Here is a 27749-nt window from a genome sequence, read left to right as displayed (position 1 = left end):
GAACAATCTCAAGTTGAAAGACCACATAATACAAATACAAAGAAAAGCAGATGCCAGACAGAGATTCAAAGAAAGAATCTTAAGGAAATGTAACTCATCCATGAAGGAAGTCTCTTACAATGTGCTTGTATGACAGAGAGAAGGTCCAGCATTTATCATCAGGGTACGAGATCATTGGAGAGATAATCAACAAATCCAGTGGCAAACATTACAAGAGAGGCAATGTGCATCAAGGACAGATTTACTATTTAAATTGTGGCAGTGCACTTTCTGTGAAGAGTTGGACAACACATTACATTACTTCCTCATACATCTCACAAACTGAACAGGACGAGAAAATTCAAAAAATTAGGGGTAACGCAGAGGTTACCGGCAATCATTCTTCCCATTTCCCGTTCCAGGTGGAATGGGGAAGGGGAATCAGTTAGTGGTACCAGAAGTAGTACCCTCTGCCACACACTGTCAGTTGGCTTGCAGAATCCTGATATACACTGAAAAGCCAAAGAAACTGGTGCACCTGCCTGATATTGCATAGGGGTCCCCCACGAGCACACAGAAGTGCCGCAACACGATGTGACGTGGACTCGACTAATGTCTGAAGTAGTGCTGGAGGGAACTGACAGCATGAATCTTGCAGGGCTATCCATAAATCTGAAAGAGTACAAGGGGATGGAGATGTCTTCTGAACAGCACATCGCAAGGCATCCCAGATATGCTGAATAATATTCATGTCTGGGGAGTTTGGTGGCCAGCAGCTGTGACGTATCAGGCGTCCCATATCACTTCAACTGCACACCATTACAGAGCCTCCACCAGCTTGAACAGTCTCCAGGAGCAGGGACCATGGATTCATACCTGTACACATCCATCCACTCAATACAACTTGAAACGAGACTCATCCGACCAGGCAACATGTTTCCAGTCATCGACAGTCCAATGTCGGTGTTGATGGGCTCAGGTGAGGCTTAAAGCTTTGTGTCGTGTAGACGTCAAGGGTACACGAGTGGGCCTTCAGCTCCAAAAGTCCATATCAATGATGTTTCATTGAATGGTTCGCACACTGACACTTGTTGATGGCCCAGCATTGAAATATGCAGCAACTTGCGGAAGGGTTGCATTTCTGTGACGCTGAACGATTCTCTTCAGTCGTCATTGGTCCTGTTCCTGCAGGATCGGTTTTTGCCCACAGCAACATTGGATATTTGATGTTTTACTGGATTTCCTGATATTCATGATGCACTCATGAAATGGTTGTACAGGAAAATCACCGCTTCATCGCTACCTCTGAGGTGCTGTGGCCCATCGCTCATGTGCTGACTATAGCACAAGGCTCAACCTCATTTAAATCTTGGTAACCTGCCATTGTAGCAGCAGCAGCAGCAACAATCTAACAACTGTGCCAGACACTTGTCTTATATAGGCACTGCTGACCACAGCGCCATATTGTGCTTGATTACATATCTCTGTATGTGAATACGCATGCCTATACCAGTTTCTTTGGCGCTTCAGTGTAGATGCATATGCAGGACATGGATGAGCAGCTTTTCGTCACCTTTTGGACTTTGAGAAAGGTCGAATTATTGACATGATGGACATAGGAGCTTCATACCGATAGAGTGTACAGGCAGTTAGCTGTAGTGGTGTGACTGCAGGGCACGTGGTTAATTGGTGGAGTAAGAACAACAGTGTAACAAAGAATAGTTGGCATTGGTTGTTTCAGAAGGACTGCACCACAAGGAGGTCATAGGATTGTTTGAGCTGCTTTGACTATTAGACGGATGACAATAGCTGAAATTCGGGTAGCAGTTGCAGGCAGATTGTCACTATAAAGAAAGATAATGTCCCATTTTTTTGATAATTTGATTTTGTGTCATCCCTAGCCTGTTCCTCATGGATATTTGGCAGTTGATGAAGCTTTGCATAGTTTTCCATGATGAATTCATTTTCATGTATGCATGAAAATTAAGCCAAGTAAGTATGGTACAAAACTGTTTGCTATTTCTAATGCTTTGATAGGGTACGTACTTAGGATGGAGTTAAACCCAGGGAAATGGACACAGGAGTCAGGTGTTATGGAGTTTTTAAATCAATTATTGCAGAATTATCTTTATAGGGGCAATACCACACACATGAATCACTAATACACATCACATGCTTATTTTATTTATTATTTATGGGCACACACGATTTAGTAGCAGACATTTTGCATAAAGATACCGCCAACCAATAACAAACTGCATCCACCAGGTTTGCACAAAATATATGCCTATATAAGAAAGAGCCAGTTGGGACAAGTGTATCAGAAAGGAGCATCTTGATGATGTCCCAAGTTTGAAATTGCTGTGTGTGTGCCCCAGTGTTCCAAAACATATCTCACAGAGGAAAATTAAAGTAAAATGTTGATTGCACAAGTTTCCTTTCTGTATAAAATAAATCACACACCAGCAATTTCAAATACATGAGGGGGCAGACAAATGAAAATTGAACACATGGCACAACGGGACCATGGAATGGTTCCACTCAGAAGTAATTACCACACATGTTAAGTCATTTAACCTACTGGGAGACAAGATGAACGATTCCTCTTTATAGAACATGGTCAGCCAATGATGGATCCACAACCCCAACCACTCCTGCACTTCCTCGTCCACGTGAAACCAACATCCATGCACGTCTTTTTTCAGTCTGCCAAATGTGAAAATCACACAGTGAAAGATCTAGCCTGTAAGGAGGACGCTGCAGCATTTCCCAACAAAATCAGTAAATCATAGCCTTGATCCAACAGTTGAAACATCCCACATCTCCCCAGCCAAAGAAATCCAAAACTGATTACACAGGTTCCGATTATGTCATGATGACCTCCTCCTTCGACTGCAGGGGCTCTCTGCTCCTCAGGTTCCTTGAATGTGGAACCACAATAAATGTGCAGCATCATGAAGACACTGCAGAAACTGCAATGCACCATAAATTCAACACCTACGAATGCTGTCAGATGGATTTGGTTGGGAAATACTGCAACATTCTCCATACAGTCTGGACCCTTCATTGTGTGATTTTCATATTTTTACATATTTGATAATCTGATGGAAGTCATGTGTGGATGTTCGTTTCAGTCGGACAAGGAACTCCAAGAGTGGGTGCCATTATGAATACATCAGTGGCCAGTCACATTCTACAAACAGCAATTGATCTTGTGTCTTAATGTGTGTGGCAATTACTTCTGAGTGGAACCATTCCACGCTCCTGCTGGGGCAAGGGTTCAGGTTTCATTTGACTGCCACTTATACACTGGTGTCCAAAATTAAAGCAATAAATGGAAATATTGCAAAGTTGCATTTATTTTGCCTCGAAATAGTACAAACGGATGATAGTAAAGTACAAACAATGTAAAGAATACAGAACATAAACAAGTGCTACATGCATAATGATAGACAAGAATGTTCTTTGTTTCTTCTAACTTAAAAGATTTGCACACACGTTCCAACAACTGGTTAATGTGCTCAGTGCGGGGTGTGGCCACCTCTGGCAGCAATACAGGTCTGACAATGATAGAGCATGCTATGAATGACGTCATAATCTCATTTTGAGGCAATAATGCCCATTCTCTCTACAGCGCTGCTCGCAAGTCTAGGAGAGTGGTTGGTGAATGTTGACGTTGTGCAACCTACCTACCTAGGGCATCCCAGACATGCTGTATGGGATTCAAATCAGGAGAGTGGGCAGGCAACTTCATGCATGAAATATCTTCCATTTACAAGAAAACATCAACCACCTGTGCCGTACGCGTTCAAGCATTACCATCTGTCAGTACAAACTCTAGGGCTACAGCATCCTGCAAACACCACACCTGAGGTCCCAAGACCTCATCACGATACTTAACAGCTGTTAAACCTTGCCAATTCACCTGTACAATTTCATGAAGAGGTGTTCGAGCAGCCATCATAATCCCTGCCCACAGTGTTAGGCATCCTCCTTGATATCGGTCTATTTCCACAATGTTTGGATCCCAAAATCATGTTCAATGTTCCCTCCAAACATGAATCCACTGAGAATCACTCTCCAGACCAAATCGGGACTCATCTGTGAGAAGAACATTGTTGACAACTCCACCCTAGACATTCCCTTCTGTGAAGACTTGTCAGAGCTACACATGCAGCAGGTTTCTGACAAAGGCCACTCTGCCAAAGCCTTCTGTACGCCATTTGCCACAATACAACATGTCAAGTGGATGCTGCGAGGGCAGGTGCCAGTTGCCATGCAGTGCTAAGGCGGTATCATAGTGCCCTTACAGCTAAATAATGGTCCTCTGTTTCAGATGTCGCAAGTGGTCGGCCCTGCCCTCGTCTTTAGGATACAATTTCAGTCTCTAGAAAGTGTGACCACATTTGTGAAACAACAGAACGATTCACATTAAGCTATCGGGCCACATGAACTTGCGCCTGTCCTGCTTCCATTCTTCCTATGGCTCTCCACCGCAGAGTGTGTGGTAGGTGTCTTCTCTGTGCCATACTGCACTGTCTATGACTGTGTATACAGCTAATTTGGATATGGGGCTACCCGGCAAACACTACCCTTTTTGATAGGTGCCATGACATCATTGGTGTGATTCTCTGTTGACTGGAATGCCATCTTCTGTGCAGAACATGGTCGTATGGACATCTGTTAGCAGTTTGTATGATTGTATCTGGTCAGGGAATCAGCGGTTTGTTGCTTTAATTTTGGACATCAGTGTATCATAATAATAACCTTCGATTATAAGAACCACCTCGTTAATAAATAGGCCACACGGAACCTTTCCTCTGAGACATTGTACAAAAGTACCAAATTCACTGTTATAGAACTGTGATTTTTTTGAAAAAATGTACTAAAATCGCCAGGCAAGTTGACTGTCCTGGGTGCTCGAGACCAGTGTGGAAATTAAAAGCAGTACGAGTTATGGTGTAGAGTGTTAGTGAAGGAGGGCATGCTGTGAGAAACTAGGTGTGGGCTCCATTTTGTTGAGTTGGGAAAGTGGAAGCGGTCAGATGTGGAATAGGGCGATAGGAGGAGGGAGACTTTATGTACTGGTCTCTGCACCCTGGTGACTGTAGTTCGAGTTGTGTGGGCACCAGAAAGAGCTGAGCCACATGGATTTTGAGTTATCTATTGCAACTTCTGGAGTATATTCCTGTATGAATATAGCAAAGATACACCCAGTACAGGAAATTAGCTTTTAGGTAAATATTTACTTTCTGCACAACAAAAAATTGAAAAATCATTACTTTTGGACTAACATCGTACTTTACTATGCAGTGTCTCTCAAGCGAAGTTAAGGATAATATTTGGTTAAAAACTGATTCCTTTGCGTCTTATTTAATCAGAAAATATCATTTTATTGTAGGCTAAAACTCTGGAGAGAGAGAGAGAGAGAGAGAGAGAGAGAGAGAGAGAGAGAGAGAGAGAGAGACTATCATGTACCCAGTGGCATATTTATCTACTGTGTGAATCATCAAAGTGATGATAACCCTTAGATTTCAGAATAGTCGTACAATGTTGAAACTCGAAGTGAGAGTGTTGGCAAAAGCTAGTACCCAATAGATTGAGCATTTTGCTTCACAATTGATTATTGAAGTTTTATCTGATGGTATTTACAAGAATCTACTACATTGAGTGTTTATTTGGTCTCAAATTAAGGGTTATGTCAGAAAGAATAATACAAATGTATGCTAGCAGACAAAGAATGATCGAAATGAAGCTTCACCACCAGAATGGCATTACACTGTAAAACACAAAGGCAGTGAGCTTGAGGGAATGAATATGTAGATGATGATGATGATGATGATGATGATGATGACAATGAATAGCTCATTTTTTGTTAAATTCGGACAACAGTATTAATGCCCATACACATGCCACTGACTCACTCTCAATCAGAGAAAGCATCTGTTGGTGGTATACCCTGCTGAGCTACAAATGTAACTGTGTTCACATCTTACAGTTTTTATCTCATTTGATGTATTGCCTGTTGGCTTTAATCTCAGGATCTCTGGCAGATGTTTAAGAATTTTGTTGGCACTTTGTCAATGCAATTGGCTGGTGTTCTGAGAGTTTCTCCCATTTTTGGTAGCAGACTCCAATTACAGAATCAAAAATAACATGTTCAAGCAACATTTTTAGAACAACCAACACCACAGATGGACAGAATACTCAAAATAGAAAGGAGAGTAATCAGAACAGGCATAAACAAAAATTACCATGAAAACTGACGCTGGATAGCAGCTTATAATGAGCCTGATCAGGAGTAACACATTGTTCTTTTGGACATCTTGTCAGGACACAAGAAAACACAACCATCACGAGAACAAGAGAGAGAAATTATGGAACAGTACAAATTGCAATACAAGTTTTAAAAAACAAAACTGACAAAATCAAGCAACTGGAAAAAATCAAGCTAAGCTATAAACAACATAAATTTACGATGGGTAGAGTGATTTCATATGACAAAAAGCTTAAGTCCAAATAATGAAGATGTATTTGGCCAACATGAAACTGAAAGACGATTTGTACAAAATTGTCTAAAGCAGTGCAATGAAAGACAACAAATGTAAATAAATAATAGATAAATTACTTATACAGTGCAAATAATTAACCTGGAAATGGTTTCCTTGCTCCTACAATGTACTGTTTCAAGAACCTCCACACCACAAGAAAACAATATAACAAACTAATTTTATAGTGATGCTACAAAAAGAAAATACGTTCGGATCTGTACAGTTTCCTCAATCTTATGAAGCCAGATGCATTTAATGAAATGTAACATGACTGACACAGCATAACCAACATAATACCCCAAACATGCAACCCACAAGTGACACGACAGGGTATGGTCAAGCTATCCTACAACCTTGGCATATAACCACAAACAGCACCATCCAATGACACATGGTAGCCACTGGATGTTGCCCTCCTTTCACTATTGAGTGAAGACTTTCCTTAGTCATGAACATTTTCCATCAATCAGCCATGTTATTTCAGAATTGTACTAGATCTACTGGAGTATTCCTGTAGGTGTATTTTAAAGAATCGAGTTAAACTTAAGTAGTCAAATTACATCTGCTACAGTGGAGAATAATCCAGTTCCAGCATGTTCAGGTCTTAATGAACTACATGATGCTCTCTTACCTTGGAAACAGAATACGTTCCACCATCGATCTCCCCAATGCCAGAAACAAATGTTTCATTCATATTTGGCACTGGTGACAGCAGCCTACGACGTGTCACCTGAAAGATTAGGGAATAAAAAGAAGCAAATAAATAAAGAAAGAAAGTTTGATAAATTGTATCTAATTGCAAACCTCTCAAAAATAACTTTCCTTATTTGTACATGTCTTACCAGCTAAATTTTTAACCTAATTTATAACACACAATACAAAACTCACATTATTACGACAGTCTCTCTGGGGCACTAATTCATGTGGTTTTGGCCGGTATGCGAACTGCTGTTTCTTGTGTGATGATGTACTTTCAAAATCCAATTTTCGTTTCATTCCACCACTTTCTTTTGATGAGGGCTGTTTTTTCTGCTGAAAGCAAAATTATAATGGTTAATAAGTTACTAAAATATTCATCAAATAAATAAAACCCTGTCTCCACAGTTCTGTTCATTTTAGCGGAGGAAAGTGGGGCTCCAGGAGCAGCAGAGGAAACTTTATGTAAGTTGGCAAGCTATTCAGATTTCAAACTATAGCTAATATAAACACACATAATCTGGAAACTATGAGAGGATAAATGATATTTTTAATTCTAAGTCTAATTGATTCTCTGCCCTATCTCCAGCAATAAAGTTAAATGTTCCGTTGAGTTGCTGCCGGTAGTGTGATCAAGTGTGCATGAAGCATGCTTGCTTGCTGGTGTGCCTGTCTGCAGCTCAATGGGTTATCTTTAAAGTGAGTACCAATCTATCCTTTTCCTAATATTGTTTATATGCCAACTGGGGGTTCCCATTGTTTGGCATCACATCTCATTCTTGTACTTTTCACTATGGGTACTTCATTTTTCAGTTCTCTAGTACAACGCAAAACCACAATGTAAGGAAAAGATACATTGCTACTTACCATATAGATGACATGTTAAGTTTCAGACAAGAACAATTAGGAAGAAACTTACATATAAGCTTTCGACGACAGCCCTCTTAAGAAAAACAAAGAAAAAGTGAAACACAAAGACATTTATTCACACAGCAAGCACACCTCACAGACACATGACCTCCATCTCTGGTAGCTCATTTCCGAATGCCACATGAGTGAGATGTGCTTGCATGTGTGTGTGTGTGTGTGTGTGTGTGTGTGTGTGTGTGTGTGTGTGTTTTCAGACAAGGGCTGTGGCCAAAAGCTAATGAGTAAGTGTCTTAATTGTGGCTGTCTGCAAATTAGTGTGTCATCTTTATGTTAAGTAACAATCTATCTTTTCCTTACATTGTTAGTATGAAATAATAATCTTTAGTCTTGCATTTGGAGTATGAATCACAACATCAAACTGACCCTTTTCATTGCTTATACAAAACGTCTACAGAAATCACTATCTAGTTTTGGTAAGCAAAATACATGTGCATTTATCAAAGTAAGTTCCAGAAGTTTTAGGTCTTTCATGAACTTGACAGTACTCATATTCTTACCTCAAAAACAGAATTTGTTGCATCACTGATTTCCCTATCACCCGAAATAAAACTTTTATTTAAATTTGAAAATGGAAAAGTGAGAGAGAAGCATATTAGATGGATCACACCTTGTACGTGATTAGTAGGGATATGGAGGAAAAACAACCTAAAAATCTTTGGTTATAGTGCTCTGAATATTAAAAACCAAACAGACAAGCTGGTTAAGGTCGAAGGTAAGACTTCAGTTGCATCAACAGCAGATGAAACAATGACAGAGGATGAAAACACTGTAGTGGAGTGAGACTGCAACATTAAGAAGTACTTTTTCTGAAAATAATTTCAAGTCTTTGCAACTGAAGATTTTTTTAGAGGCAAAACAATAATCAAAATAATAAAACAAATGCCAAAATTGAAGAATTGCTTTTCTGTACAAACAAAAAGGAAACACAGAGTGACACAATGCAAATTTAGAGCAATGATGTCTACTATTAAACTGTATTCCCATTAACTGTCATGCATTATCAGATGAATACAATAGGAAGGATCCTCAGAGCCAAAATCTCCCAGAATAAACAAACAAATAAATGCTAAATCTCACTATATGCATGATTTGCCTGTGTGAAATGAAATCATCAACAGGGGACGGGGGGGGGGGGGGGGGGGGGGGGGGGGGGACAGGACAGGACGGGACAACAACAACAACAACAAAAAACCACAAAGAACACAATTGACATTAGAAAAAAAATGTTATAAAATTATTTCTGTACCACTTTAATTTAGGAAACTTCAACAGTAAGTGAAAATGCAAATTTCTTAAAATTGTTAATTAGTTCATAAGCTATTTATCAAGAAACTGCAGAGTTTACTAAGGGTTAATACTTCTGTAATCTTTTTACTTATGTTGTTGCACACCCATATAATTTTTTCTTTCACCAACAAGCTATAGTCTTCTATACATATAACCTTGAAAATATTCCAGTGAAAAAAACCTGTAATTATAAAATCTATAATTACCTGTGTAGTGAAAAAGTTCAGCATACTAACCAAATGTGAGCTACCATCTGCCAAAAATATGTTTCAATATCCTGAACGATTTAAAAAGATATGGTATGCTTTATTTTTTCTTTTACCAGCTACCGATGGCCCTCCACTGAAAATATAACTACAGTCGTATCGTTGCTTGTGTGGGCAAAGTGAGTGCAGTATTTTCTCAAGACTGAAGACAGATGTAATGTCCTCTCGAGTCAAGAGAAAAATTCAATATATTACCTATATTTCATATGCAGCGAAGTATGAGCTAACATGCACTGAATGCAAACTCATGGTGACCCATGACCTGTATTTTTCGTTGCAAACTATTCGAATTTGTTGTTGTGAGGGACATAATCTCTAAATATCATAGTAACTAGGGCAATTAACAAGAAGACAGGCAATTCATTATGATGCGTACATAAAAAGCCATAATACACAATCTATTTTTTTCACAGAATAGTTTCTGTATAACAAATTGTCATGCTCCGTTGGTTTAATATGATGCTTGTGCTTGGTATAACACTCTGCAACTGTGCTAGTTGTCTGATCTATGTAGAGTTATGTCATATTTAACAGGGCACAATATATCTCGTTTCTTGGAGGAGGGCGAGAACACTGGTCTCAGTCCATGTCTCGGCAGCACATGTCCTAACTTGCTGTTCACTGCCCCACAGTATGGCACGAAAGTAGCTGACTTGGCTCTTCAACTGATTTACAAGGCATCCTTATTTGGTGGCATCTGAAAGCAACTGCAAAGTTTCCTTTGTTACAACCATTTTCTCTAAACACATGTCTCAAGTGATGCAATTCAGACTGTTGGTAGTTGTCATCAGAAATAACTTTTTCTCTGTGTATTAACACGTTCAGAACCGTTAACCTGTGTACACGGTGGTGAAAACTATCGGCATTCACATACCGATCAGTGTGAGTTGGTTTCCTCTACAATGAATGACCAGGCCGGCCTCCTGCCTTCCACTCAGTTAAAACATAGAAGAATGGTAGCTTGCCATCCTTCACCATCTCGACGGTAAATTTAATGTTGGGTGGGCACCATTCATGTCATCGGTGAACTGCTGCAATGTATTGTCACTGTGAGGCCATATCAGAAAGCTGTCATTGACGTGCCTTAGGAAGCAAGACTGACATAATGCCACCAAGTTCATAACCTGCTCCTCTAAGTGCTCCATGAAGAAATTCATGACTGCCAGACACAGTGATGGGGCCATCACTGTGCCATCCAACATTTCATAACATTTGGTGCAGTACAAAAAACACAAAAATGAAAGTAGGCCGAAACGACGTAATTGTTAAATAAAAGTTGCGTCACTTTTTACGAGGGTGCCAGTACAAGACACGCAAAATTTTTTGGTCCAACAGTTTGACGTGGAACCATCAAACTGTTCTGTCATGTTTTAATGACAACATACTTCTTTTAAAGATAGCAGATAATCATGTACCCAAAAATCTTGCTGAATCATATACACTGTCACAAGTTTATGTGAATTTAAGAACTACATATGGTTTATTGATGGCTCAGTTTACTCCTTTTTTGATTATTTGTTTCCTATGATTGACGGTCAAATCATTAAGTTATTGCAGAAAAAGTAACATGATCAATAGTCTTGTCCTCTCTTTTACAAGTTCAAAAGTGTATCTTATGTTATTCTGACAAGTTTGTAACAGCTTTTTGCTTTTTCAGGACCTGTTAATGTACCTACTAAGTTCACTGATAGTAGCAATTTAATCACTGAAGATCACAGGACACTATGTCTTGTGTCTGTCGCAGTTAGTCTCCTATTCGTTTCTAAACTCTTCTCCCACAATTAGTTTACTCTTTGCTAACCTATAGTTATTTTACAGCAGACTGTTGTTTACAGTGACTGCCCTTGTCTCTTAGCTGGATTAGCTGACAACTTATTGACAAGCACCTCTGTATGACACACACACACACACACACACACACACACACACACACACACACACACACACACACACACCGGCCATTAACTTGAGGGGAAGTAGAATGGCAAACTGTTCTGCTGGGTTATTGATAAATATTGCAATTCCTGATCCTGTTCCTATATGACTGTCTAATTTGCTTCCATTTGTTCATACACAAGCACATCAACACCACAGAGCTTCACACACACTCTTTTGAAACCTGTTATGTGGGGACGAGGGGCTAATTTATGAACTCTAGTACAGCATATACAATTTGTTTGGTATCTATGTTACAAAATTTGACCATTTCTTATTCTTAATATGTATGGATATCAGTCCTGCAGAAATTCACAACACTTCATTTCATCTGATCTGGTGATGAGGCCTTCCACTGTAACCAAATTGATTATTCTTTGTGTCATCTTAATTTTGGTGCAAGCTGTATTATTGTTCTAGAGCCTATACCGATACTGGGGAGGTAAACAACAACATAAGTAATATTTCTCATTAGCTGATAATTATTAGTGCTTCAGTGTGTTGGCTCCAACTGAGTACAGTTGACACTCAGGCACATTACTTAAAGTTATATCGCTCTCTCTCTCTCTCTCTGATATTGAATGTGTTTATCTATGCAAACACAGTGTTGAGTATGAAATTTAGATATTATGAGGGTTATTCGGAAAATAAGGTTTATTTATTATAAAATTGAATCGTCACAGATTTTTCAAAAAACTGTTTTTATTTAATTCCTTACATGTTTCTTCATTTTTGTACAGAGTTTTCTTATTTGTTCATACATCTATCATAACATTCTAGGAGCTTTTGCATCCTTATGTCACTGATGTCTCTCGCCTATAAGAATAACCTGTTTCTAACCGCTGCTTTCATGTTGTCATCTGTTGTGAAGCATTTGCTGCTGAGAAACTCTTAAGTAGTTGTACAAGTGAAAATTGCTCAGTGCTAAGTCTGGACTGTATCTTGTGTCCAATCTGTTCACATCCAAACAATCTACATCTTCATCTATATACAAACTTCGCAAGCCACTGTACGATGGACGATGGAGGGTACCCTGTACCACTACTAGTCATATTCTTTCCTGTTCCACTTGCAAATAGAGCAAGGAAAAAATGACCGTTTATATGCCCCTGTATCCCTAATTTCTCATATCTTATCTTTGTGGTCCTTACAAGAAATGTATGTTGGCAACAGTAGAGTCTCTCTGCAGTCAGCTTCAAATACTGGTTCTCTGAATTTTCTCAATAGTGTTCCTCGGAAAGAACATCTGCTTCTCTCCAGGGAGTCCCATTTGTGTTCCTGAAGTATCTTTGTAATACTTGCATGTTGTTCAAAACCAGCACTAACAAATCTAGCTGCTCGCCTCTGAATTGCTTTGATGTCTTCCTTTAATCTGACCTTTCGCAGATCTCAAACACTCGAGCAGTACTCAAAAATAGATCACACTAGTGTCCTACATGCTGTCTCCTTTGTAGATTGAACCACACTGTCCCAAAATTCTCCCAATAAACCAAAGTTGACCATTAACCTTCCCTACCACAATCTTCAAATGCTTGTTCTGTTTCATATCACTTTCCAGCATTGCACCTAAATATTTAAATGACGTGACTGTGTCAAGCAGGACACTACTATTAATTCTGTAACTGAACATTACGGGTTTGTTTGTCCTCCGCATGCGCATTAACTTACATTTTCCTAGCTAGCTGCCATTCATCACACAAACTAGACATTTTGTCTAAGTTATCTTGTATCCTCCTACAATCACTCAACTTCGACATTGCTCCCCATCCTGTCCACTAGATCACTGACACTGACCAGGCAGAACATTATGACCACCAAACTACTATCAATATAAACCAGTCCAGGTGACAGCAGTGTCACCTGGCAAGGAATGACTGCTAATCAGACACATGCACAGTGCATGTAGTATCAGTGAGTATGCTGTGCATGTGTAGAATGGGAAAGACGCATTATCTATCTGAGTTTGACCAAGGGCAGACTGAGATTAGCCCAGAGGCTTGGCACAAGCATTTCGAAAACTGCATGACTTCTTGGTTGTTCAAGAAGTGCTGTGGTGATTGTCTTCAACATGTGGTGAAACAAAGATGAAACCAGAAATCATGTCCATACATCGTGAGGTTGGGCGGCCATCCCTCATTACAGAGGTTGGACAATGTAGGCTGAGCAGACTGCTAAAATGGGACAGGCGGCTAACTGTGGCGGAACTAACATCACACTTTAATGCTGGGCAGAATACGTGTGTGTGTGTGTGTGTGTGTGTGTGTGTGTGTGTGTGTGTGTGTGTGTGTGTGCGCACGCGCGCGCGCCAATGACAGGGTATGAATCTGCTGTCTTAGACAGAAAATCCATCGTCTTCCAGTGGAACAACTCCTTGGCACCTATACTGTGGGATAGAGACAAGCTGGTGGCAGCTGCATTACGTCCTGGGGAGCATTCATGTGGGCATCCATGGGTCATGCGGAGCTTGTGCAAGGCATATCGCACAATGGCTGCACACCACGGGCACCCCTTCATGATGATCATGTTTCCTGATGGCAGTGACATTTTTCAACAAGATAATGCACCATGTCACAAGGCCAGGAGTGTGTTGAAGTGGTTCTAGGAACACAATGGTGAGTTCCAATTTATGTTCTGGCCCTCCAACTCACCAGATCTGAACCTGATTGAACATGTCTGGGATGTGATTGAACGTGGCTTCAGAGCTAATTGCTCCTCCCCCCCCCCTCCTGGAATTCACAGCAATTAGGTGACTTGTGTGTGCAAATGTGGAGCCAACTCCTTCCAGCAACCTACAAAGGTCTCATTCCTTCAATGTGTTGCCGCTGTTATCCATGCCACAGGTGTACATACCTACATAGGTAGGTGGTCATAATTTTCTGGCTGATCAGCGTCTGTATGTATAAGACAATGAAGAGTGGTCCTATCACACTTCTTTGGGGCACTCCTGACAGTACCCTTGTCTCTGATGAACACTTTCCATTTAGGACAGTATACTGCGTTCTATTACTTAGGAAGTCTTTGAGACACACGCATATCTGGAAACCTGTTCCATATACTCATATCTCTGTTAACAGTTCACAATGGGACAAAGTGTCAAATGCTTTTCAGAAATATGGGATCTGCCTGTTGCTGTTGATCCAGAATTCACAGTATATCACTGAGAAAAGGGCTAACTGAGTTTCACTTGAGCGATGCTTCCAAAACCCTGATTAGTGGATAGAAGCTTTTCTGTCTCTAAGAAATTTATTATATTTTAACTCAGAATATGTTCTAGAATTTTGCAGCAAACTGGTTTTAAGGGTATTTTCTGTAATTTGGTGGGTCTATTCTTTTACCCTTCCTATACACAAGAGTCCCCAGCGCTTTTTTACATTCGCTTAGGGGACTGCGCTGGGTGAGAGATTTGCGATAAATGCAAGCTAAATAAGGGGCCAATGACATTAGTACCCTTTGTAAAACCGAATTGGGATTACGTCTGGATCTGGCAGCTTATTTGTTTTTAAGTCTTTCAATTGTTTCTCTACACCAGAGATGCTTATTACTATATCATTCATATGGTACTCTGTGCAATGGTCAAACAATGGTATGTTTGTATGATTCTCCAGTGTGAACACTTTCTTAAACACAAAATTTAAATCTTCGGATTTAATTTTGCTATCTTCTACTGCCAAATCAAACTGGTGAATGAGTGATTGGATGGAAGCCTTAGACACACTTAGCAATTTTACAAAGGACCAGAATTTTCTTGGTTCTCGGACAGGCCTTTTGCCAAGGTATGACAGTGGTAGTTGTATGCTTCATGCATAGATCTTTTCACAGATGCACGAATCTCTACTAATCTTTGCCTGTCATCATTTGCGTGTAGTTCTTTCTTGAACTGAGAATGCAACAGCCTTTGTTTTCTCAGCATTTCCGAATTTTGTAGTTAAATCTCAGTGGTTCTTTTCCATCCTTAATCCATTTACTAGACACATACTTATCCAGGGAATGATTTACAATCTATTACAACTTTGCCCGTAATTCTGCTATGTCCATCATACAGGAACTAAATGATGCCATCTTGATGCTAACAACTGTTTATCTGATCTTTCAATCAGAAACACTCTCTTAGCATTCTTGACTAATTTGTTAACTTTCATAACCATAGTCCCTATGATGACATGATCACTAATCCCAATTTCTATACTGACGCTGTATGTAAAGATGGCCACAGAACCCGTGCACAAGGTGCCGTTAGTGCTGACATGAGCCACAACTTGCAGATGACTGCACCCTGCATGCCTGAAAACCACAGGCAAGACTGCCTCCACATCTTGGATGAATAATGCCGGCAGACATACTGAGTGCGCATTGGCTTTCTTTCCAGTCCTCGCTGCTATCTTCCTATGGGTTCCCGATAACTAAAATCCTCTGCCCTGATATGCTGCTCTGACCCTGCAGAAGGAATGGCCACTTGTTCACTCACAGGCCGAATAGGTGAGTCCAGACGGCCAGCTCCAAATTGGTCCTCCACCTCGAGCAAAGCGAACACCATCCCACCAATCACTCTGCCGTCAGGACAGATCCACAACATCGGGCACACTAGGAGGTGGCTCGGCAACAGAGCCCATGGGCGAAACAAGTGACACCTGAGATGTTCCATGAAACATACTAGATACTCCACTACTGCAACACCCTTAGACAAGAGCGTAAATGTGGCACATTGTAGCCAAAAGCGCATTCAACTCTTGAAGAACTGTGGCCACCTCCTCCTACATCTGCACACATATTAACCATGTTAGAAAGACTAACTGAAGAAATAAACTATAGAAGCAGACAGAAACCCACATACGCAACTTCCTACACTCCTAGTGTGTCACCAATGAATGCCGATGCCTTAATGAGCTGTGTAGCTGGCTGATCAGAAAAAATGAAAATTCGCTACAGACTGCCTGAATTTACACTTACAGTTAAAATGGAAGATGAAACCTCTTAAACAGAAAGACATGTGTAAGTTAGGAAATTTGATAAGAAATAGGGTGTGAATGACAGAGGGTGTGAATGACAGAAGGCCACGTCAGTTATTCTGTACTACACACTGAGGTTTAGTCAGTGTAGTGCAGTAAGCGGCTTTGTTTCTTGTTGGCCCTTGCATATAACTGACTAACAAGATTCCATGTTCATCCCAAAACATGGTTGCTATAGCCTCGCATGTTGAGATTCTCTGCTCGACCTTGACTTTGACTAGTTTTGTCATGTGATGCCATAACACTGACTGATGTTAAGACTCTGGGGTCACGTTAGATGATGGTGTTTGGTTTGTGGGGTGCTCAACTGCGCGGTCATCTGCGCCCGTACAAAGTCCCGATTTTTACACAGTCCATTTTTATTTTTTATTTTTTACACAATCCAATCTAGCCACTGTCACGAATGATGATGATGATGATGATGAAATGATGAGGACAACACAAACACCCAGTCCCTGTGAAGAGAAAATCTCGAACCTGGGACCCTGTGATCCAGAAGCAGCAAAGCTAGCCACTAGACCATGAACTGCGGACACCTTGTAAGAAACCCAATCCTTTCATCTTTTTCCCACTATTCCCTCCTTGTTTCCTTCCCTACCTCATCCTACCTACATCAGCTCAGGCAACTGCTTTCAATAATCGAGTATCAAATATTTATTTGTCTTTGTCACGGCAACAGGATGTGTATCTGAGCAGTTGTGTATACTTTTGGTAGGAAAAGAGCTAGTGCTCAAAAGGTAGTGTCAATGCTGATTTCTGTTAGGTGTTTCTGTGCTCCACGAAGAAATCCACTATAGGCGAGTGGTTGCCTTTCCATTATTGTACATATTACTCCATCCAGGAATTTCCATTATTGTTATAAACATGACCTGGGTATTATTTAAAGTGCAAAGCTGAGTCTGATAGGGTGTAAAGAGTTTCTGAGCAGCAATTTGCTGTGGAAAATATAGACTTGATAAACGTGGTAATGCGCTTTTAGTAAGAATGAAATAAAGATTGTGTATGTACATCTTCTTCCTCAGAACTGATAAAACATGAACTTCTTGCATGTATGAGGTTGAGACTCTGCCTAGGAATGAAGTGGTGAATGAAAACAAACTACGTGTAGCTTTCTGTGAATTTGTCACGAGTAATGTTCAAACATTAATTTGTATTTCATTTACTAAATAGGAATAGGGACAGATTAGGGTGCATAAATATTGCCCTAGGTTATATAAAGACTGTTTCTCACAAATCATGATCGGTTAAATGAGTCTTGTGAAGATTGTGATGTCACACATCTATGGACCTATTGATTGAGAGAGTTACTGAATTAAGAAAACTGCCCACATTATTATACCACATTCACATTAATCACATCATTTATGAGACACAAATGGATCTTCATGGCAAAATGGAAGCTTGGCAAACTTAACTAGAAGCTATTCTGCTAGTTGACGATCTCTGACTACAGATAAACCATTTACTACAGAGTAGATCCCACCACTGACAATACAGTGTTTCACTTACAATCTGATAATGAAGTTCTCAGGGAAACTTACAAGGCAGCCTGGGCTTTCGTGTAACAATAGGCATCTCTTTGCAGTCATGGGCAGATGGCAACACTGTAGGCATTCCAGTTCTGACTGCTGTAGAGAACCTATTACTGTGCTTCAACATTTCTGGAACACAACAACAAGAGCAAAAGAACCACCCCCTTCTCAATACTTCTAGAAAGCTATGAAGAAAGGGAAGCTAAAAACTGATTTCACTAACACAGACATATATACCTCTTACCAATATGGGAGTTAAAAGCTACCTTGTCTGTACTAAAGAATGTAGCTCCTGACCATGACAGTTTTCACACTATGGCCTGCAACAACTAAACTGCCAACGCAAAGACATCTTCCAAAACTTTTTAACCAATTCTGGTCAAAAAGACACTGCTCAAATCTGGAAAAAAAAACCCAACAACAACAACAAACTACAGCTTCCTCTCATGAAACAAGGGACACATCACAGTCCACAAATAATTATTATTGCATTTCACTTATCAGGTAGCCAGGAAAGAATTTATAGCTCTACGTCAACAACCACTTTGTGAGGGTGTTTGAAACCAAGAACATTTCTCTCTTTCGCTGTGCTTACAGAATATACAACCCGATCAAACTGGAGAGAGCTTGCTTGTAGGTAGCATGGCATACTACACAAATTAACATTTGCTGTACAGCTAATGATCTCATTCATATCTTCTATTTTATTGTGATTTTTTACATGCAGTCACAACTGTTCTTCACATTGTTTTATGTATGAAAATTATGTCATAGAGGAAGTTATTCTGGTACTATTATTTTTATGCTGCTTTTAATAGTTGTCTGTCCACAGCTAATGTGGAGTACACTACTCTTTACACGTGGATGACTTCCCCTATTATCTTCTGTTTTGCCATTACAGCTCAGCAAATGCAGCAGACTCCAGATTGGAGAGATGGAAGGAAAATAATGATATTATTTGCAAAAAAGTGTATTTGCATAAGTTTTACACATCAGCGTTATTTACTCTGAAACACTTGACCTGCACCAAAGAGTCACTTTTCCAACGTTTAAACATATGTTGATGTGTGGCCTTATAATTAACATTGGATCAAAGAAAGTGGTCAAAGACATCTTTTAACTCTTGTTTCCATAATAAAGAATTTAGTTAGGTTGGTATTACACTATCATATTGCTTTGTCAAAGTTGATATGTCAAATATTTATGTCAAAGAAGTTTGATGGTTTAACAGGGAACTTCGTCAAATCTCGCCTGTTGTCAAATAAATATAATCAAATCAAGGGCCTCACAGTAGATTTGATCATAAAAGTCAATTGTCTGCTGTTCACTGCAATGTGAAATGTTAACATTTGACCAGTAGTGTGTTAGTAAACATGGTTGTGAAGTTTAATTTGTGTATGCCGTCAACAACAAAATTAATAGAAATTATGAAGCTGATGAGGCACTTTACAACGTAATACAATGTAAGGCACCGTGAGTACAAAAATAGATTAAGAAGACTGGAGAGCTACAAATAAATTGCATGTGCATATGCATGTGTTTTGGTAGTGTAAGGGACACTGTGTTCTCTTGAGAACTCATATATTGAGTCAGAAAGTCGCTTACTGGATTCAGTTAATTTTCTGCCAGAAACAACTGATTGTAAAGGTACGAGGTGTTACTGTCAGTAGACGTCCCACCTCAGTTCCCCCTCAATTGTCTCAGGAATCAACAGATGTGGTACATCAGTGAAGGTGGCAACTACAGACGGAACAGAAAGGAAGGTAGCTAACACGCTGTCACCTGGAAGAAGAGCTGCTTTAAACAGCCTGAAGGGGAGGAGGATTCATTGCATATGTCTGCCACCAAATGGATGACTGTCATCAGTGACTTCCGACTTCTTTTAGATGAACCTATGCTGTGTTTCATATAAAACAGACAGAATCAAATTCTTGGTATGAAATAAAAACACCACGGAGACAGTATCACTGTAGACAATGACTGGTATCATGAACATCCTAGGTGCTTTTTGTGTTTACGTTGTTTGCTTGAGTGACTTTTTGTCACATTCTTAGGGATCTAATTTTATCAGGGATAAAATGACAAGAAATAGGTTCCACGAACTTACCATATTCCTTCCCTTTAATCAAAAGTCCTCCCACATTCCAAGCATTTCCACTGTCAAGTTTTCTCTTCTTTCTGGAATACAGTATAAGTTCGTGCACAATTGCCTCTGGTGTTCCCTTCCAGGTGAAAATGTTGCAGTTAATGACCTGTTACCCTCAAGCAAAGCAATGTGCATGCTTACTGCACGATTACCCAGTTTATGCCAAACAAACCAGACATATATGGGCTAAAACTCTGGACAGCTGCAGGCATGAAATTTCATGTAATTTTCAATGCCTTCTGGTACCTTGGTAAGGAAATAGTCTGACCAGACAACCAAACGCTGGGAGAGTACAGCATTCCTTGGCTCATAGAGCCACTTCCAAACCAAAGGAGGAATGTAACAACAGACAAATCTTTCACATCCCTTCAGCTTGCCAAGAAACTTTAACAGAAGTGGGAACAAGGCAAAAAATTCACTGAAAACTCCCAAACTGTGTGAAGGAAAACAAGTATGACCGACATTCTACAATCGTCTTTAAGAACAATGATAAGCAAGAGTGCGTCATGGCAGTGCGTCAAGAAGAAAAGAATATCATTCTTAGTGCACTACATCCTGAGGTAGCAGTGAGTAAAATAGCGAAGAAAAAACTAGAAACTGTCCTCTTATACAATGCTACGGAATATGGTGTGGATGTCATTGACCAGTGATTTGTAGATATTCACTGAAGGTTGTTTGCGGAAGATTGTTGATGAATGTGTGTTACAACATTCTAGGCATTATAATACTTCTTTACTAATTATTTTATATATCAGGAAAAAGCTTTGAACATTATTAGTCCAATATGTGGTATAACTACCAGTGGCTGGTACCAAGGTCAGCATTGTGAAAGGCTGTCTCTTTTTGATCAGCTGGTGACCTAGGAATATGGAATCTGCCTGTTGTCTATGGTTTGCAGGGTACCATGTGACAAAAGGGCAAGCTGTGTTTCGCACGAGCAGAGCTTTCTAAATCCATGTTGATTTCTGGACAGAAACCTTTCTGTCTCAAGGAAATTTATTATATTCAAACGTGGAATGTGTTCAAGAATCCTGCAGCAAACTGATGTTGGTCTGTAATATGTGGATCCGTTCTTTTAACTTTATTATATAAAGGAATCTTCCACTCACTTGGGACTGGGTCTATAGGATTTAGGTCTAGATGCCTAGTGGCAGCAAGAGGTGAGAAACATTCTTGCAAAATTTTGTCAACAGAGTAGATATGATTGGTGCTCCAAAGTTAATGGCAGAAGTTTAGCTTTGGGTTTCTACGTATTTTTAATTTTTTTCCGTCCATTTCTACATGATAGTTCAAACGTTTTCATGTTACAGTCAAAGAGGAGAAGTTAATATGAAACAAAACTCTAGATTCACAACAATGAAACACTGACTGGCACTGCTGTTTGACATACTCTTCGCACGCTGTCTCTTTGTCGCCATTTAGCAATTTCTTCTGGCAACTCTCAAAATCAAATCCAACAGGTGGAAGTTTTTTTTTTTCTTCAGAGATTCTTTGCGAGCCTGAATGACCAGCTCTGTGCAACATAATCTTTAAAGTTTTTCTACTGCTGCCTAATAATACATTCATCTGTATCTTCAGTTGTTAATTTTGTGCATTTTGTTTATTCTTCTTAGGGGCAGATACAGGAATCCTGTTCCACTTGGCATTGTATGACTCTTTTTGTAATCTACACTATACTGAATTATGGAACTACTGTTTTTTTAACATCTGCCTGCACCTTCTGTTGCCTTCTCTCTTGGCAGGAACTATGACACTTCCCTCCTTTTCATTTTCAGTAAAATTAATATCATCAACAGCACGTTGGTCCATGTATCTGCAAATTGTTTTCCATGGTAACTTTGGGTGCTTACATTGTGAGGTAACAACACACATTATTTTGAATGGGAATCCACTGGTGTGACAATGTTAGTGATTACTCTCTAAATTTATGAGGTAAGGGAATTTTTTAAAAAGTTGTTGAAGGTCTAGTTCACACTATCTTCAGTTATCAACCAGCTATCATAGTGTTGATGACCTCAATGTCTAGAAACATTCAAAAAAACAACAAAGAAAACAAATACAGCAGGGTAAATGTTGAAAACAATACAGGTGGCAAAATATGAACTTTATTGAAACAAAGCATCTACACAGGCAGTTTCACTGGCAGAATGAAGATTTTAACTTAAGCCTGGTAACAATTTACTTTGTGAAATAATGGTGAAGTGTCTTATTTGATGAAGCTGCAGCATGTTCACATGGCAGTATCACACCACTGACTGAACACCAGGATGTCGGCTGGTGTCACATCAGACTGCTGCTCCAAGAAGCCCACAATGGCCACTAGTGCAGTGCAGCAATCAGTGTAACTCGCCATCAATGCAGCCTCAGCCTCATATTCCTAATCACTCCCACACTGTGTTGGGATGTTAACCTCATCAATTATAGAAGAGTCTATTCATTTGAGTTTAACCCTAAGTTATTTCTCCATTTTCTGTCTCTTCATAGCCTGGCAACCTTCTGATTAAATTACTCGGTGCATGATCATCTTCATCGTCAAAATGTTTAGTTGCTGTGTTAGGTCTACTTTCTTGTGGAATCTCTCTCCACGATTTAGAAATTGTCTTTGACTTTATCTCACTCCAAGACCCACTGATGAATACACAATGCCCATCACATATCACTTTCTTTAAATCTCCTGCAATGCTTTCATTGTCTTCCGAATGCAAGACTGATTGTGGCAATCATTGATGATACTTATTTTTTCAGACATTCAAGAATGCCCTGCTATATTGGCTGAATCAAACTGGTAACATTTGATAGGAGAAATAATGTACAAATCACATCACACTCCAGTTATTGAGGGCAGATTATTCGTTGTCAAAATAGCTTTTCACAGGAATCCCTTGTTTTGTGAAACTTTTTGTACCTCCAGGACAAACGGGCAAATGCGCTACTGCAAGTGTGGAAGCCCATGACTGTTCACACTGTTTGCCCGTGGACACTATCAGCCAATAGTTCGGCCTCCACCTCTCAGCCAACATCGTCTGTTAATGATGCATGCACAGCAAGCTGGTTTACTTCACCTCACTAGCATCATTGGCGTTGAAGTCTCTTTGGCATTCATGATAGGACAAAACTATTAAGAAGAAAATGGCTTAGTAGTAATTAAAAGCCTCAAAATGAAAATCAGTCGAATCCCTACACTTCAATCTGCCATGGGAAGTAGATTACTTACTTATGGAAACAAACTGACCCTCAGCGTCTTTTTTTTTTTTAATGGTATTTTAAAAGCATGGAAGTAGTACACTGCGAAGCAACATTTATAGCTTCTTCACGAGAGATTCATAAGTACTATGTATATTGAGGAAATGAAGGCTTCATGAGCTAAAATCGGAAAAAGAGAAAGAAGTAGTTAATACAGATATGTCATTTCTTGAAAATGTTACTATTATTTATAAAGTATTATGCGATTTCGCCTTCAATTTTATCTCTTCCTTGTAGCGTACCCACAACAGTGGTGCATTGAGAGTGAGCTATAACACAGATCTTAAAATAACAAAAACAGCATGACCCTTCAGTCATGGAGAATTTGTTAGGAAGTTTTGTGGCTGCTGCAACAACCTTGTGCCCAGAAAAATCTTCCAGTTTTCGAACCTGTTCCTCTTTCTCAGATAACTGGTGAAGAAATGTCAAATGTGGAAATGCAACTGAAAGATAAGACTAAAGATTTGTTTCTTTTTTTCCTCTTTGGATTTGGATGAAAAACACAGATGTAATGGTTGTTGCTTAGCTTGCTCTATTGTGAGCAGAGTAAGTTGATAAAGGAACTCCTTGATTTACTGCCAATGCACAATACAACTACAACTGGTGACTTGTTTTCTTACTTAGGCAATATTACTGACAGATATGATTGCAAAAGGTGGAGCTCCTGCCATGTTTGGTCAAACATCTGGTGTCATTCTTTGATAAGGAACAAGGTGAAAGAAGTTGGTATCCAGCAGGAAAATCAGTAATGCACTGCATTCTACATCATGTTAATTTGATGGCAAAATGTGTCAAAGTAAGCGACATCATGGATACACTGTAAAAACCGTTAATAAACTGAGATCACATGGTTTGCGACATTGAAAGTTTAAAACCTTCTTGGCTGAGCCAGTGTGTGATTATGGCAATGTGCTCTATTTTTGTGAGGTACGCTGGTCGTTAAAAGGTGTTTTAAAACGTTTTTTCAACTTCTGTAAAGACAAAGATGTGGACATGAAAGCAATGCTAGTAAAAAGAGTTTGATGACCTCAAGTGGATATTAGATCTTGAATTTCTGAATAAACTAACTCCTGATATTTCTATCACGGGCTTTGCGTTTTAAAAGAAAATTGCTGTTGTGGATAAAGCAAGTTTCAGGAAGGTCTTTTGCACACTTTTTGAATGTTACACTAGTTATAAATGAAATAAATTTTGAAAAGGAGACACTGAGCAAACATTTTGAAGCTTTCTTACAAAACTTTGACAGTAGATTTAGTGACTTAAATTGATTTCAACTTTATTTTAGTGTTTTTGCAACTCTTTTTGCAACTTTCAGGGTAATCATGTGCTCAGGGAGGGGTCTGCACTGCAGTAAATATCGAGATATTTTATAAGAACTTCCCTGCACAACAGTTTCAGCAGATGTTTGAAATAGCTGCTCGAGTCGACTGTATACTCAAAACTGCATACTTGTTTGAAAGAGTTTTTTCAACAATGAAATTAACGAATCAAATCTAGGAGTAGTCTTACTAATGTTCATTGACCGGATGACCGATATTCTAACTCAAAAGACTGACATGCTACAGAAAAAAACAGTTTAATGCGATAGTGGAGTAATGAAAATATATATCATCTACTGGTGTCACCTAATGTGTGTACCTGCCTTTAGTTTTTTGAACGATGCTGAAACAATACCTTCACTCTCAGAAGGAAGTGAAATATGAGGTACGAGTTGGTTGTACAGGGAAAAGACTATTATATTGTGTCACAAAAATTCATTGCATTGCTATATTGTAATAATAATAATGACAATGCAAAGAATACTAACTAATGCGACTTCAAACTTGAGCATCAGTTTTCAGTCCTGTTCACAAGTAACAGAACGTGAACTGCACGTGCAACATGCCCACGTGGCAATAAACATGCCCACAGTGTCCACAGGCAGCTCACGCTCCCAGCCCTGATCTAGGCATTATTCTGATGCATGTCGATAAGCCGAAGAGTGATATTGTTACATTCGAAAACTCTCTTGGCTTGGCAGTCTTTTCAATCACAACCAGTTATAGTTTGTGGTTTATAGTTGCATTTGAAGCCACCATAACTGTGAGCTACTCTACTTTTTTGTACCCAGCAGCACCTTTTATGCACTTGATGGATTTTTTTGTCAGCAACAATGTGACATTTAAACCTGTTTCATTGCAGATGTAAATTTGTTCATTCGATACATTTCCTTTAGTTATGATTTCTTAGAAATTTTCTAATAAATCTCAAAATGGCTTTGGAGCCATCAGAGTGTTTTTCTATGCAGACATCTAGTTGATGCACTTCATGTCTCTTCTTCCATTTGTCGAGCCAGCCCACACTAGTAGCGAAACTGCCATCTCTCACCTACAGCTGGTTTCTAAAAATTTAGGCTTTCGCCTGCAAGACTGGGCCAGAAATCAGAGCTTCATTCTGTCTTTTTGTGTAAACGACATGAACAATGCTCCACTTGGTTTTTCAAACTTCATAGTTTTTCGGTGAAAAGAATCTTCAGAGCATTTCTTTGAAGAAATCCATTCCATTTATAGGCATCAATTTCCTTGGCACTTCAGTGCTTCTAACATAACATTTCATGGCATAAATTTCCTTTCCTCTGGTACAGCACTCATTTTTAGAATGTGTACAAATGAAAACAGTCAACAATGAAAACAAAACAGAACACTGTACTGTTGAGAAAAATTTATGAAGAACTCGAGGCACCAAGACTCTACTAAACTACATGTCCTGTGACTTTAACAGAATGGAAGAGGTAAAAACTTAGGCTAGTTATGCAATGTTTTTCAATTTAGTCATCTGTTAGGTCAATAGAATATGCAGAACAGCTCCATCAAATAAATTCCATCGGTGATCTTTATTCAAAAGGACCTAAAAAATTGCCAACTGTGGCTGCCATAACTTATTCAGTAGCGTAAAATTTCTTCACATGTGGAAACAGGGTGGAAAAGCTGATTAATAGGGCAGATGTTCCAAATAATTACTCTTAAAACTCCATAGTGGAAGCATCTTCGTAGACATGCACATCTTTCTGAAGAAAGATGAAATTTTTCTTATTGAACATAAGACTCTTCTACTCACGTTTCTCATTCAACTGCTTTGAAATACCTTCATAGTTATGCCTGTTATTAACTTATCCTTACCAAGATAATTAGTTAAATGATCCTGTACAACAACGAAAGAAGAAACTATGGATGTTTTACGATGCCATAAGAAAGACAAATACAATACGCACGAAGATTTTATTATTAAGATGTTAATTTAACCAGGGGGAAAAAAGCCACTGTGTGAAGAATCCAATTTGCACCCAGAATAGGACAGCTTATGTCAGATTCACATTAGATACTGAAGGGCCATGGCTCTGAATATTTCAAGGGCACACTCTCCCTAGCCCTGTGATCTTCCGCCACTGTCAGTGACCGGGTTTGTTTATTTGTGGGTCGACGTGAGATGTGATAGAATGGCTCGTGACCACACCATGAATGAAATCATCCAAATTGTTTGTGTACCTCTGAACTGACCAACTTTTCTACAAGGAATGTAGTACCACATGCAGCCATGGAACATACTGTAAGAATAGTAGTTTTAAAAGGATTGATTGGAAAGAAGTGCCACATCTGGACAATGATGATCAGTTTCAAACAAAACAGAAATCTCTGTTCCAGTAAATGGATGTACATCTCAACCAGTTTCCAAGCAGACATTGCAAATAAACTGTACTATTTCTACTGGTATGCATATGGCAGGCAGCTATTTCATAATCTTTAATCACTTTTTGTTCAATACTGTACTGTGCACTTAGACATCCAGAATGCTGAAGACATTAGTCCTTGTGCTGCTTGTCTCTGTATACGAAGGGTGACACACAACACTAGTGCTGTATGACACTAGTCTAGGTGTGGTGCACATACATATTCGCCAAATGGAGTGCACTGCACATTCTGAGGTGTAACACATCATTTTGGGGAAATTTATGGGTTACATCCTCTGTCGTCCTGAATGATGCAAGATGATTGTGTTATTTAATACTTGTTTTTATTAATAGTCAAGTTTTAGACAGCATCTTATGGGAGAAATGGTCTATTATTATGTGCAGGTAAGAAAAGATACATGGGTGCAGTATATCTGCAAGTCAGAACCACAAGTTAAGCATTTTCACCTGC

At 39.3% G+C, this 27749-nt stretch overlaps 1 protein-coding gene across 2 annotated transcripts in view; it reads right to left on the bottom strand.

Annotated features, from left to right (window-relative positions):
- The window catches only part of LOC126236917 (protein regulator of cytokinesis 1-like), a 231708-nt gene that overhangs the window by 21566 nt on the left and 182393 nt on the right, over window positions 1-27749 (bottom strand). Inside the window, exons 11-12 of one of the 2 annotated variants that reach the window (XM_049946571.1) lie at window positions 7419-7562; window positions 7162-7260 (exon numbers count right to left, since the gene is read on the bottom strand). In XM_049946571.1, the coding sequence (XP_049802528.1) occupies window positions 7162-7260; window positions 7419-7562 (243 nt within the window). The remainder of the gene's footprint in view (window positions 1-7161; window positions 7261-7418; window positions 7563-27749) is intronic. The other variant, XM_049946572.1, reaches the window with a different exon arrangement.

This window comes from Schistocerca nitens, chromosome 2, assembly GCF_023898315.1.
Source record: "Schistocerca nitens isolate TAMUIC-IGC-003100 chromosome 2, iqSchNite1.1, whole genome shotgun sequence".
Taxonomy (NCBI): Eukaryota; Metazoa; Arthropoda; class Insecta; order Orthoptera; family Acrididae; genus Schistocerca; species Schistocerca nitens.
Note: the sequence above shows the minus strand (reverse complement) of the source record. Positions and strands in the feature narration are given on the sequence as shown.